Genomic DNA, 14,806 nt, shown 5'->3' on the forward strand with positions numbered 1-14,806 from the left:
TGTCTAAAGTGAGCAGCCCAAGTCAAGGATTGTTGAAAAGGTTCATTGTATTTTGAAGTGCTGCTGGATTGTTGTGACTTTACTTTTACTCAGTGTGTATTTGTACATGTTTTTATGGATGTGTGCGCAGTACTGTATTACGACCTGTCTCTTAACTCTGCAATCTACAATCATGTGACCTTCTGCTTGTGACATAAGGCAGCCTTCTGATGTGACACCCAGCCAAGCACTGTCACTCTGCAGTGTACTGGAGTGTGCTCTCCACAGCACCCGGCCCATCATCCATGCGCTGTCGCCCCCCTCTCGCCCTCACCCAGCTCCTCAACAGTGATCCCCTCCCTGCTCCTGTCATGACACACAGGCAGAGACGAGAGACAGAAACCCCTTTCTTCTTCTCTGTCAACATGGAATCACTCGTCCTCACTCTTTCTCTTTTTCTCCAAAACACACTTGGAGTTACATTTGTGAAAGCAGCAGCAGTGTAGCAGCGAGGATACAGAGTTCAGCATTGTTGTATGCTGACTGAATGAGCGCCAAATGTTTATATGGACGGCCTACTGTGAGAAATAGGTCATGGACACGTGATTGGAGGAGGTATAGATCATGTGACACTGCAAGGCTCCATACATTTATTTGCCCTGAACTATCTAAACTCACATACACTCCATTATCTTATGGTGGACCACCATCTCCTTTAGAGTAAATTAAAACACCTTAAAGAGTAACAAGGGGCTGTAAAGCCGTGTTTCACTGTCCACTCGGAGTGCTGCATGCCCTCAACCGTTTGGTGTACCCAGAAATCTGCTCAGTTGCACCTGTAAACACACCCAACAGTGATGTCACGGGATCCTGGAGTACACCTGTACATCACTGCAACAAGGCAGGTAAGCAAAAACAAAATTTTCAGGGGGGGTTAAGTTTTGTTCTCTACCAACTCCTGAGGGAAATATCTGTCTCTTTAGCTGCTAAATGCTCAACTGTGCTCACCAGCTAGTCACAAACTGTGTCTGCCTGCCTTTTGGTGCTGATCAAGTAGTGCACAGTAGAGGGTGACATTTTTTCAGGAATCCTGTGAGTCTCGGGATCCTTGTGGGAGCCCTGAAAAAAAGTAAACGAGAGCGGGCATGACCCGGAATCATAGGTCCGTTTATATACATATATATATGCAGTTCTAATATGAAAAAACGCTATTTTCTGATTTTTTTAAAATCAAGAATGGGACGGGAGTCATTTTTCTGGGATTTGGGACGGGACAGGAGTATTTTTGTGGGAGTGGGATGGGACAGGAGTGAAAATCCACTCCTGTGTCACCCTCTAGTGTACAGTTGATGTGTCGGAGCTTTGTGCTGTGATTTTATTGTATTTTACTGAATAACCTAAAGCAAGTCATACACAATTAACATAACTTCCATCACGGTGCTACTTCCTGGTACCAACTGCAAACCACATTAACGAAAACACCTCTTTTGCCCTCACTATGTTTGTAGTTTTACAAAAGAGCTATAACAAAGAGAGCCAATGACAGCATTTGGGGAGCAGATGAAAGATGCCTGTCAATATTTGCTTGGTCACAGATCTGACAAAATGGTGGATGTAACAGTGACAGTTAAACTGGGTCGTGTTTAGATGGTAACCGTTAAACTGCGGTGGAATTGCACCAGTAGCCGTTGCTACTAGCAACAGAATGTTCAACTGAAACAAACTGCTGGTTTCAGAATAACACCTTTTATTAAAAATGAGCTGTAATTCATTTAGTAGCAGAATAACAGACTGAAAATTTGAATAACAGGATATTTATGGAAATGAACACATGCTAATGTACTTTAAACATGCACTAACAACTAGATCAGCAATTCCACACTGGCACCAGCTTTTAAAGGGCTGCTGTTTTTCAGTAAATGTTCACCCCAAAATAAAATAAATATGCAAAACCTCATCAAAGATCATACAGAAAAGCAAATGGACAGATGAATTTGTAGTTGACCCACAATAAGGAAGTAAAAGGTCTGAGTCATGGTGGTCTGAGTTCATGTAGGAACTGCACAACAAAAGTGTGTGTGTGTGTGTGTGTGTGTGTGTACTTGTACATGCTACATAGTGAGGACTGAAACATGTTTTTACCTACAGAATGAGGACATTTTTAGAAAGTGAGGACATTTTGGCCAGTCCTCACAACTTCAAAGGGCTGTTTGAAGTTAAGACTTGTTTTTAAGTGTTAGGTAAAAATTAGGTTATGGTTAGGGTTAGGTGAAGAAAAGGATAACTCCCACCAGGGTTATGGTTATGCATTTAGCTTTAAGGTTAGGGTAAGGGGCTAGGGAATGCATTATGTCAATAATAGTCCTCACAAAGATAGAAGTACAAGAATGTGTGTGTGTGTGTGTGTGTGTGTGTGTGTGTGTGTGTGTGTGTGTGTGTCTTTGTTGTGTCTTCAGTCTTACTCATGCTTTATGTGACTGGACTGTGTGTGTGTTCTCGTCACCTTCTCTCAGGGTTATGTCTGCACCCTTGTGCTCCTCAATCAGCTCTAATGGATCTTCTGGCTCAGTCTCAGCTGGGGCACTGATTGTGATACTAAAGACACTCAAACACACACACACACACATGCGTAAGACAGGGCGGGGCTGGAGGCTGATGTGCGTCGTGATTAGTTAAGGGGTACGATGACTCTCCTAACATTTTCTTCCTGCCTTTGTCCTTTGTCTCTTCTTCTTTGAAATCATGTCAAATTTAACAAAATCTCCAATGTGTTGTGGCCTTAAAATAAAAAACTCTTAATTTCTCTCTCATCTAAAATCTTAAGGCTGTAAAAATAAAACCATATTCCATACAAACAGCATTTCTATCTGAAATGTCGCAATAGAAATGTCTAAAATGTCTAAATGTCCCCCCCCCCAATCCATCCCATCACCACCACCAGGGCACTTGTGTGTGCATGTGTGTAAGTGAATGGTTCACATGGGTCCCATCCACCATCCCTCCCTCAGTGTCTTCATTTGGAGAGTTAACAGGTCCCCTGGGGCTAATGTGTGCTTTTGTATTTGTGTGTGTGGATGCTACATTATTCTCCCCAACGACTTTCTATGGGATGAAAAAAATTGACTGTCCATCCAGCATGCCCCTTCCTTCCTGTCTTTAGAAAAGAGATGGGCTGAGGGGAACATGTTGTATGGCAGGGCAGCCCTCATATGAATAAAGACAAGTCAGAATGTAGAGAAATAACGATACTTATGCTGTATTAGTACTTTACAGTTGCTTTGGCTTTGGGTTTCACAACAGAGAATTTTCAAAACTCTAAAATCTCACATAGCACACAAAATAAACACATCTGTATCAAATTAGGTAATACCTAAGGCTGTAAGTTTATCAAAACATGTTGCAACACTACTCACCGGGGAAATGCTGTTAAAATTAGGAGAAACTTGATTCAGTGAACATGTGATTTAGTGTTTTGCCCTTAGGTTTGCTCACTGAAACTGAGAAATGAGCCAAAACAATTGTAACAGAAACAGAAATGAATTGTGTATCTTTGGTAAAATGTAAAAATCAATTCAGATTTTCAACCAAAATACAAACACAACATAACAAAAACCCCCAGAAATGAACGTTGTGATACACTGATGACTGTTGCTTATGCACATGAATTTAACATGCAAGAGCTTTTTTTTCTTTCTCATTCTCAATCTCTGCACCACTGACTCTCCATACATGCAGGAACAATTTGATTCTCATTGATCCATTGGAGCTGACGGCTCTCCACCACTTCTAAAATCTAGTCTCGGAGGATCTGAGTATTTATTTGACTCAGAGCTCTAATTCCATATCAGTGAAGCTGATTCATGACTCTGACTCACTAAGAATCAGGGGTTTGCTGATTGCAGAGCAGTCGCCTCATCCCTGTGGTGAGCCCCAGACGTTCTACCTGCAGCCGGCCGAGTGAAACAAAGCTGGTTCTATAATTAGGTTCTTGGGGCTGATTCAATTAGAGCAGCCGCTACATTCATTTTGCTAAAGATGCTCCTGAGCTGCTTGGAGGGACTAATGGAGGAGATGGAGAGATAAATGGGAAACAATTAGACATGACATTATCGTATGGTGTGTGTGTATGTTTGTGCCAATAAGTCAAAAACTCAGAAATAATTTTTCCTCAACATTCATATGTCCATATACCACACACATACTCTCACGTATCTCCTTCTCAAACCTCCATCACTTCTTTGTCTTCTCCCCTTCTCCATCTCTCGCCCTCTTTCGATGTTTCAATTAGCTGCCTTGCAACTGAATTACAGGGGACATTACTTAAGAAGGACATAAATAGTGGCCTCCGATGAGATATGAGCTGCCTTGTGTCACGATTCAGAAACCATGTCTGATGCTCTACATTATGTTTAAATCACACATTTTACTTTTTCTGGGCTTATAATGAGAAAAGAAAATTATAGACCCATTCCACTCAAAAATGTGTTTTGCATACTTTTACTTCACTTGGGTGTCTGACCTTCACTGTGCAGACACCCAGATGGCTGTTTTAATCTGCTGAAGTTTCTCTGTGTAGGTGCAAGCATGATTTTGTGACATCTCAACTAGTTGGGAAGCCAATCGCGGTCCAGTATGCAACTTAAACAAGTGTGATGTGGAAACTTGAAGCCTCCAGTACACATACACTGAAGTCTGAACATCGCTGCCAAAGTGAGATCTACACAGGGAATTTTGAGATTACCTTCAAAATCGTTGTCACTTACACAACTCCTGTTAAAGGGGCAATCCAGGAAGATCTTGTTAGGTAAATGGCCATCTTTCAAACTCCACAGCCCGAGTTTGTATCGTAGACTTTGTATTAAAAAATTGATGGCTCGAGCTCAAATACTAAATAACCCTGGGGTTGTTTAATTAGAATTTGGAAAGCTCCCTCCAGAGCCACTGAAAACATTATACAACTGTTCTCACAAGCAGAGTAATGCGACTTTTAATGAGTAAACTGATCTTCATGTCTAAAATTGGTGGCATGCCCCTTTAAACTCTACATGCAACATGGGTTCCCATTTACCCACTTACTCTACCAAGAAACTGTTGAAAATGTGTCTTAATGTATTGTATAGTCTTTAAATTAATCTAAATGTTTAACTTTTATTAAGACAGGAAGTTGTTGACTTTTTGGTGATGTCTGAGGCGCTACTTTTGGGTCCAATTCCAAGATTCCAAATCACAAATAACATTTGCAGCCAGCAGTGGTACCTGGACAGTCACCTTGCTTTGAGTCCTCTCTCTAAAGTTATGCCTGACTCCAGCACAGTAGATGTCTATCTGAATGCAGCGTCTGCTCTCCGTAATCTCATCTCCCAATGTCCACATTGAGGCAAAGTGCTCTGGTGGGACCTTGATTCCCAGAATTCCCTTTTATCTCTTAAAGTTGGTCTGGGAAAATAAGCCAGACAGCTGCAGAAGATAAAACGTAGTGAAAAATTGTTCAATTTCACATTTTTAAACATGCCGTCTGTCCATTGGCCAGAGCTTAAAGTCTGCTGGTTCTTCTTTTGGGATCTAATTAGACACTTAAAAAATCTTCCTCCAGACGAAGAAGGAAATCATACCTTGATTAGTATGAACAAATCAAAACCTCAAGATTTCTTAATAAATGTAAAAGCAAAGAAATCATCATCCTGAGCACTTATGGGTAAAAATAAAGTTAATATGAGCTTTCCTAGAAGGGAAGAGAAGAGGCAAAGCAAATGTCTAAAAATTTGTCAATTTTAGGTTATTACAAATGCAGGATGAAAATCTGCACTGGCCAAATATCAATGACTCCTGGAAAGACATCATAGGACGTTCTAAATATATCCAGTAGTTATGAATGAATGAATCTGTTTTGGTGTACATCCAAATGCTCTCTATAAGAGAGTCCTACGCAAAAACCATCCCCCAACGATCGCCTCCTCATACGTAAAGCAGTAAATAAATGGATTGACTTTTGGACAAGCGACAGTTTTCCTTCATAATTGTTAATTATCATGAGTGCTCTCTGAGGTACTTTCTATGAATGGAGATGGGACTCTCTCCCTATTTTCTCCACCCTCTGTTCATTTTATGGGATTGGTCTTAGTTCTCAAGGACGACAAAAAGGACACCAGTGATGGAAGGAGGAGGTGCAGTGGATGGGTGGGGCACCTGCGTCATTCCTGCGCATCAGGGTTGGTGGATTTTATGGCAACGGGCGCCAGTAAGCTATATCCCCTCTAACCTCCACCCAAGTCCATCTTCCCTGCTTGACCACCAGCTGCTCCACCCACCCCCGGGTGGCTCCTCCCCGAGTCCCAGACAGAGAGAGTACAGCACTTAAGATAATGTAAATAACCAGAGAGGGAGAGCTATTTTGAGATGCTGTCTTTCACTGTGGCTGGGGAGGGGGACAAAGATGCAAGCCAAGCGATTGTAATTTCAGTCACGTTTTCCGACATCTCTTCTCTTTCTCTGTCTACCATCCAGCTAGCTGAAGGGCCTGACAAACAAGAAAGCGCTTGGGCCAGCTGAAAATTCAATGTAAGCCTTTTTTTGTAAATATATAATATATATATATATATATATATATATATATATATATATATATATATATATATATATATATATATATATACAATAACAGGCAGCTGAAGGTCTTGCAAAATGAGATACCTCCTTTAAGCTTAAAATTACACACAGAAAAGAAAACATGAAAATCATTCAAATGAGCTCTAATATTCTCAGAAAACAGAAATCCTCCAAAGGGCTCATAAGATAAATTTGAGGGGTCACAAAATGATTAAATAGAGAGAAAAAAACCATATTTCTGCAACACAAAATAGTTTCTTTGCTCTTTCTTGTTGAAAATCACTAGTTAATTTTACTTCTTCAGGCCTCTAAAGTTATAAACATACAACAATCCGACAGTGAAGAATCCCTTTTTGGTTGAGCCCATGCAACATGACAAGGAGACCCAAGTCAACTTAGCTTTGTTTTGAAGAAATCACATGCCAGTGCTATAAAACCCACACAACAGAACCTCGTCCCTGTTTATGTTCATGTTTCAGCATCATGATCAATAACAAAAAGACAAAAAAAAAAACATGACGCATACTAAAATCTAATTTAGTGGCAATTTTGAAAATTAGGAAAGTAAATTAAGTAAAAGCAATATTCTCAAAGTAGATTTTAACAACAGTCAGCGAACAAAAAAAAGTGGAATACCAATTTTATCTTCTTACAAAAGTAGAATTTATATATTTTCCTGAAATAATTTGTTCTTTTTTATTGTTTCATCTTTTTTGACATCAAAAATAAATAAACATTTAGACAGTATCTTTTCCATCTAATATGAATAGATTTTAACCAGCATTATTTATCTATATAGCTTTTTTCTCCATATTTATACAAACATACACATCACAGATAAAATAATCTGTACACTGCTGTTAACAACAAATAAAGAACAGATTTGTAAATCAGAACCTGCCGCCATGTTGTTCTGCAACAGTTACTACTAAATCACAAACAAAAACGTACACAAACAACAGGAGAAGTACACTACTTGATATAATAAGATTTTTTGTAGAGGTTACATTCATATTCAAGTCTTTGTTCACTGCAGTCTAACCAGAGTCCAGTCAGAACTGTGGAAATTAAAAGTATGTCTTCTTCATTAAGGCAGTTAAAATACAAGTTAATTTTAAACACTAATTTACACTGATTCTCATGATTAAAACTGACATTAAAGAGAATATTAGCTAATGCTTCAAATCAACTACCATCACTACTGCTTGTATATTTTCTACTCAGCATGATACATGGATTGTTTCTTTCTTGATTCACAGTCAATGTGTTTATCAGTAATATAATATACACGAGAGACACGATTACCTGTAAAAACTGTATTAAACTAAATTAGTTTTGGGTGTCGGTTAATATGTGTTTCACTTCATGACATTACAGTCTATTTAATTTGTTGATTGATTTAGAAATTAAAACCCAATCATTTCAGTGCAACAAATGTGAATTTGGTTAAACATAACATAAAGTTACTGGCTTGATATAACATATTAAAGCTATAAAATTATTTCATGTTTACTTCCACTCTCTCGCAGTCTGATTATTATAATATTTTCTGTACAGTGTGTGTATCACGTTATTGCTTTTATCTAATTGGTACATACATTGGTAAACACCCTCCTTCCATACCACGGTTGTGCTGTCAGTCACTTCTTATAAAGTACCTGTCATTTGTTTCATTCCTTGTCATACTTCTGACTTCTGATGGAATATTTCACCACTGTATGCAGCATATCTTATCTCCACTCATCTGCAGTTTGGTAACGACCTGCTTTTTCATTAGTGATAGAAATGAAAATGAATCAAATTAAGAGCTAAACACAGTTTTCTTAAAGTATATCTCCAAACCAGTTCAAAAGAGGATGAATATACAGTACACCCAACTATCTATAAGTACTATATGAGTGTGTGTGTGTGTGTGTTTTGATGTACTTCACAGAAAGACAACTTCATGTCCGGACAATCAGCAAGCTGCTACACTATATATCCTTACATGTGGCTGTTATCCAATCACCAAACACTGGATGTGGTACTTTGTAGTCCCAAGAGAGGATGTTTGCTTCTTGTCTCTTAGTTGTATCTTCTTCTTTTTGGCGTTTCTGACAGAGTAACCAGTTCTCTGGCAGTTCAGTCACGTGTTCAGCCTTTTTTAAAATGCTTTTATCACATCTTCATCATGGTGGGAGAAGTCAGGGCTGGACTCCTCCTCCTCCTCCACCGTTTCTGTCGGCAGTGTGTCACGGCGTGTGAAGGCGGCCGCCAAGGTCACACTCAGCCGCGGTTTGACGGGCGTCATTTCTGACAGCCCGATGTTGTTGCCACGAGTTACAAGCGTCGTCTTATCCATAATCTCTCCACTGTGCTTGGACACCACTGCGTCGAGAAAGTCGTATTTGTGTGAAATCTTGCCGCTCTCAAACAGGTACTTTGCCAGGTAGGAGAAAGCAACGTTACCCAGAAAGGAGGCGAGCATAGAGACGGTCTTGAAGGGGAACTTCTGAATGACGACTTCCTCCATTTCTCCAGTCATGTGGTGTATCCGCTGCTCAGTGGTCCAGCCAGGGTAATAAATGAAAGGAGGCAGCTGCAGGTAGGGTTCACCTCCACCTATACGCAGCAGCATGCCGAACAGGTAGGCAGCCACCGAGCCGTACGTGTTGGTGCCTTTGACAAAGAGCACACTGAGCAGCTGGGGGAAGATGATGACGTAAACCAGGTCTGAGCTCAGGTACCAGAGGCCGTAAACCGTCCCGGTTACCAGCGCCATAAATGTGGCAAGGCCGCCGAATACAAAGATAGTGATCCGCATCACCCACACGATCTCACGGTCAGACGCCTGAGGAGACAGGGAGGAGTGGCAGAAGGATTGTGACATATGCAGAACAGCCAAAAACAAGCCAACAAAACATGGATTTTGTCTAAACTTTGACAGAACACTGTCACACGTGTACTTACCGACTGTCTAAAGGCGAGCTGGTAGATGTTCCTCGCAAACATGGAGCTTGCTGAAAGGATGGAAGAGTCGGCAGATGACATGACAGCCGCAGACACTGCACCCAGGCCGAAAAAAGAGACAAATGGCGGGCAGAGGTGTTGGAGCACGATGGGTAGAATCATGTCTGCTTGATCCTTCTCTTTAGGAGGAATGGCACCATAACTTGTCTGGTTCCAGTCTGAGCAAGGGAAAAATGTAATGATTTAACATTTAAAATGACACATCCAATATGCCCAGTATACATGTACTGTAATATAAATATATAGATAAATAACCACATGACCTATAGAGAAACACAACTTTTTCAAATTTCTCAGAAATTAAGGTCATTTGCAATTAAACTCATAATTCTGAAATATAATGAAAAATGCAGTCATAGCTTAGTCAACATACCGTATGAAACTCATGCATTACAATGTAAAAACTGCATCAAACATGCACAATCATTGGACAATGAAATATGATAGCAATGCAACATTTCTTTTTCATTTAGTTTCTTAAAAAAACAAACAATTTTAGACTCATTAAACCAGTTTTGCAAACAATTCTGAAACTCAAATAAATAACATTTTACTGATAATGGGAAGAAGCAAGGTTGAGCTGTATGTGAAAATGTTTATTTTTGTCATATTAATTTAATGATCGCTCATGTTTATTATTTTTATGTCAAAACAAGACAAAACAAAGTTGTGTATTCAGATGATTGCTAAGCAATTTGACACCTAAAAATCTGGAGATCAAACCTCTAATTTGGTCCCTTGCCTCCCTCTAATGTAATATTTACACAAACAGCATGGTTATTAAACGGATTGCTGCTTCATTATGGATGAGGTGAACCAGCTGCTATTTACCAGGCTCTCTCAGATCTAAGGGCAACATGGACCCATCCAGAGCCTCCCACAAATACACACACAGACTGTGCATATGCAAGCTCATGTGTGAGCTCTCTAACCTGTGGAGGCCCCGATGGCCCCAATGAGAACGGAGGGCACAGCCATGACGAGGCACCCGAAAGCAGCCAGGAAGGAGAGGACCTGGGCGTAGGTAGCCGAGGAGGAAGACAGGACTCTCTGGAAATACACCTGCCAGGGTATTCCTCCAAGCATCTGCAGTACATTTAGAGCCCAGTGAATAACATTCGCAGAACTGAAGCGTCAAGTCAATTTTATTTATATAGCCCAAAATCACAAATCTGCCTCAAAGGGCTTTACAATCTCTACAGCATACAACACCCTCTGTCCCTAGACCCTCGGGTCTGATGAGGAAAAACCAAAAAATCCATTTAACAGGGAAAAAAGAAGAGAGGACAGGAGGGTCCCTCTTTTTAGCACAGTCAGTTCGTTTCAATTTGTTTTTGCAGAAAAATGTAACGCAGAAAGGTCAGAATGCATGAAAGTCCTTGCCATAAGGTTTAACAGTCTGATAAAGAGCTGTCTATACTACAATCAGTATGTACACTTTATAAAAACATCTGAACACTTTAACAGCAGCTGTCAGTGAGGAGACGACTTTTGTTCCATCAACTGAGACTATGGCATTTTATGGCTGCAACAAACAATAATCATCACGACTGATTGATCTCTGTATTATTTATGAGATTAATCAATTTGTAGTATTTGTCTACAAAAAATAAAATTAAAAAAGACAAATGTAGATCACAGGTTACCAGAGCCAAAATCATCACATTTGAAAGGCTGTAACCAGCAACATTCAGTACTTTCACTTATAAGAGACTTGACTCATGATCAAAATGATCACAAATAAATTTTCTGACAATCAACTACAACATTAATCAACAAATAGTCTCAGCATGATGGAATTTAGTTCATAAGTATTGTCAGTTTTAGACCTTTGAGAAAGTATTGATCTCAGTGGATTATATCCGTATAAAGTGAGTGATGAATAACTCGTGGTTACTGCACCAGGAGGCAGAAGTTGTCAATCCAGACCCAGGTGTCGCTCTTGTGGATGCTTCCTCTCCAGGGCGACTGGTACACCTGCTTCACTGCAGTAACGGTAATGTCTGACACCGCAGGGTTAGTCAAAGCAAAGGGGACACTGATCCACTGTAGACGGCCAGAAACAAGTACAGGAATAAACAGTTACAAACAAAAACTTAATGGTAATACTTTTATACTTTATTTATCCCACCTTAGTTTATTTTGATCATTTCAAGAAAATTTGTCACAAATAAATCTTTGCAGTGTCATTTCATGTCACGGTGTGCCCTTGGAACAGCATGTTTGCTCTTTTTGTGCATTATTCTTGGAGTGATTTGGTATATTTTAAGTCAAAGTCAAAGTACATTTGGTGCGACAAATACAGTAAATCTACTCAAGAGGGGTAACTAATTACACTAGTTGATATCTACTTTTCCCTTATGCTCAATGTGAACCTACCAGGCCAAGAAAGATACAGAAGAGCTGCACGACGTCAGTGTAGGCCACAGAGTAAAGTCCTCCAACCAGGGTGTAAAAGATTGCAATGAGTGCTGAGATAACTACTGACATCTTAATGTTGATGTCCACGATGACACTCAGAGTAGCACCTAAGTTCACAAACAAACAGATATTACGGCCACTGCATCATCATATAGACAAAACCTCAAACTCGCTTTGATCTTATTGTCCACAAGAATCTTTCATTTTAATGTAGACAGAAACATGAACTTACCAAGGGCGGATAAGATGGCAGCGGACCAGAAGATCTCCCCCATGAGTGCAGGTATGAAGAGGAGGCCACCCATACGTTTCCCATACATCTGCTGGAACGGGTCCAACATGGTGACGTAACCCCGTGAGCGCATGGGCTTAGCGAAAAAAAGACCACCTGGGACAAAGAGTGGACACATTACAGGCACCCACCATCCAGGGCCCCATAAATCTAGACTAATCTGCCTTTTGTAGTCCTCAAGTGTACATTTATATGTATTTATGGTTTAATTTTGCACTGTTTCTTAGATGTTTAAAATAGATTTTTAAAATTGACAAAACCATAAAAAACATACCATTAAAAAAAGGATTTTCCTGCGCAGATGACCACTGGTGAAGGTTTGATTAGCACCCAAACCAATCATTTCAATCAGGTTTGTGGTCAATAAGTCAGTATATTAATGTGTGGAGTGCGTTTGAGTGTAAATGGGTAGAAACATGTCTGATGAGTGTGCAAAAGTTATGCTCCTGCTTACAAGTAATATCACACCTGTATTTTACATTGTTTTAAACATGATAAACACTTAGCACCACTCACCCACAACAAGACTGAGGGCATATCCAAAGGGAGCTTGTGCCCATGCCAAGCCATAATCTGGTAGATACACATACTCAGCTGTGCCATTGATGTATCCCCCTCCAACCCAGGTCGCTGAAAATCACACATACACAGAAAAAAAATGCCACCACTCGAGAAAATCAGATTAAAGAATTACATCTATTTGGCATTTGTGTTAATAAAACATCTAGAGAAGCCTTTTATGCTAAAACAAGTATCAATTCAAACTATTTATACTGTAACACTTATTCTTCATTCCAATGCAAGTCAAATTTGAATCAAATAATTTGTCTTAAAGCTGGTGGAGTGACAGTCTTACAAAATGCTAGCACTTATTTCTAAAAAAAAAAACCGTACTGAAATAAATAAACACTACATTAGAAAGCCCCCCAAAAAGACTAAACTTGCTAAAACAGACTTAAGTGCTCATTTTGAAGCCTTTTTAAACAGCCAGAGCTACTAAAATCATAGCGTCATTGAGTAATGAATACAAACTTCACCCGTCATGGTAAATCCACCGACAAATAATCCAATGTCTCTCCCTCCGACCATGATGGTTTCGCTGCGGTCGGTGCCCTCTGCCTCCCCGGAGTGTTTGTTCTTCCATGCCGCCCAGATGCCCACGAACAAGATCAGTAGATAGAAGACCGCGATAGCCACAAGCCCCTCTACATGGATGGTCATTGTCGCACCGGTCTTCCGCTAGGAACGGGAGGGCATGGAGACCTGCTTGGCGCACGGAGAACAGAGGGTCAGATATTTAGTACAGTACAGTATAGAAAAACAATGATTTGGCATTTAGTTTTCTGCATCTGGTCAGTTGGACTAATAACAGATACGTGCCAACATTTGGAGCATTTTGGTTCGTTTCAAATCCACAGAAAATGTTGATGTTTTAGTTGGATTAGAGGTTCAACTGACCAAAACATGCGGTAACTTCTTGAAATAAAAAAATATAATAAGAATTGTCAAAAAAAAAAAAAAATTCCTCTGCCGATTTAATAGATTCCACGCGCACTTGTGGCCCTGAAAACTGTCTTTTCTAGAAATATGACTTTCATCTCAGTACAGGTCACTTGTGGCGATCGTCACTCTTCCTTTTCACAATAAGTAAAGTGAAAATGTATTGAAAAGAAAACCTGGAAGCTCAATTTAGTATTTATTACTATTCCTTCAGGCAAAGGCATGCAGTAAGTGCCATACATTGCCTAGCTCAATTCACACAAATGTAAAATAATTCCCTACATAAATCCAACAAATCCATGAGAATTGGCTTAGAAATTATTACAATTGGTCTTCTATTGATTGACTGCGGTTTCTGATCAAACCTTTTCGCTCTTTCCTATCTCTCCTTTTGTCCTTCTATCAGGACACATGCGCGTAAAATTCAAATTACGCACAGCGTTCATGATAAAAACATGACCACCCTGAGTTCGAGACAGCCTCATCCAAATCAGAGTGCAGGTAATTAACTCTCACCCAAAGATCTCCACTCAAATAAATAAGACATCATCCTCTAAAATGCCATTTGATAAACGTACCTAAACAGTTTACAAAAGCTTGAAAAACACATGCAAAACTTACCTCAAGTGTTTCTAGAGTCATGTGCTGGGGCACCTGAGGCAGAAAACTGTGAGCAGAACAGTCGGGTAGTTTATTAAGAGCTTCGTCCCACTTTGCACCGCGAGGAGCAGTTAAATGAAACGGTGGTGGTCTACCGGGTGACTTACTGAGGCTTAAAAGGGGGCCGGTGCCGTCAGAGGACTGATACACACGTCAGAGGAACCAAACGTCCCTCTTAATGAGCACCTTACATGGAGACACGTCACAGTGTACTGGTTGATCTGACCGCAGGAGGGAGGGAGAGATTCCTTTACTCAAAAACGGGGATGGATGGGAGTCTTACTTTTTTTTCATCCACTGAATGACATGACATGAATTTTAATGTCAACGCTGCATTTT

At 40.1% G+C, this 14,806-nt stretch overlaps 1 protein-coding gene across 2 annotated transcripts; it reads right to left on the reverse strand.

Moving 5' to 3' along the window:
- Positions 1–6,712: 6,712 nt before the first annotated feature.
- slc5a7a (solute carrier family 5 member 7a) lies at positions 6,713–14,650 on the reverse strand. 2 transcript variants are annotated; one of them, XM_044204301.1, is made up of 9 exons: positions 14,429–14,650; positions 13,345–13,573; positions 12,824–12,937; positions 12,248–12,403; positions 11,974–12,122; positions 11,497–11,640; positions 10,527–10,680; positions 9,535–9,752; positions 6,713–9,415 (listed from the first exon to the last, which is right to left on the reverse strand). In XM_044204301.1, the coding sequence occupies exons 2-9, from the start codon at positions 13,526–13,528 to the stop codon at positions 8,729–8,731; spliced, it is 1,806 nt and encodes a 601-aa protein (XP_044060236.1). In that variant the 5' UTR covers positions 13,529–13,573; positions 14,429–14,650; the 3' UTR covers positions 6,713–8,728. The 2 variants fall into 2 exon arrangements, with proteins under 2 accessions (XP_044060236.1, XP_044060227.1); XM_044204292.1 differs by having other exon boundaries at positions 13,345–13,570; positions 14,429–14,649.
- Positions 14,651–14,806: the final 156 nt, after the last annotated feature.

Source organism: Siniperca chuatsi, linkage group LG1, assembly GCF_020085105.1.
Source record: "Siniperca chuatsi isolate FFG_IHB_CAS linkage group LG1, ASM2008510v1, whole genome shotgun sequence".
In the NCBI taxonomy this organism is placed as follows: domain Eukaryota; kingdom Metazoa; phylum Chordata; class Actinopteri; order Centrarchiformes; family Sinipercidae; genus Siniperca; species Siniperca chuatsi.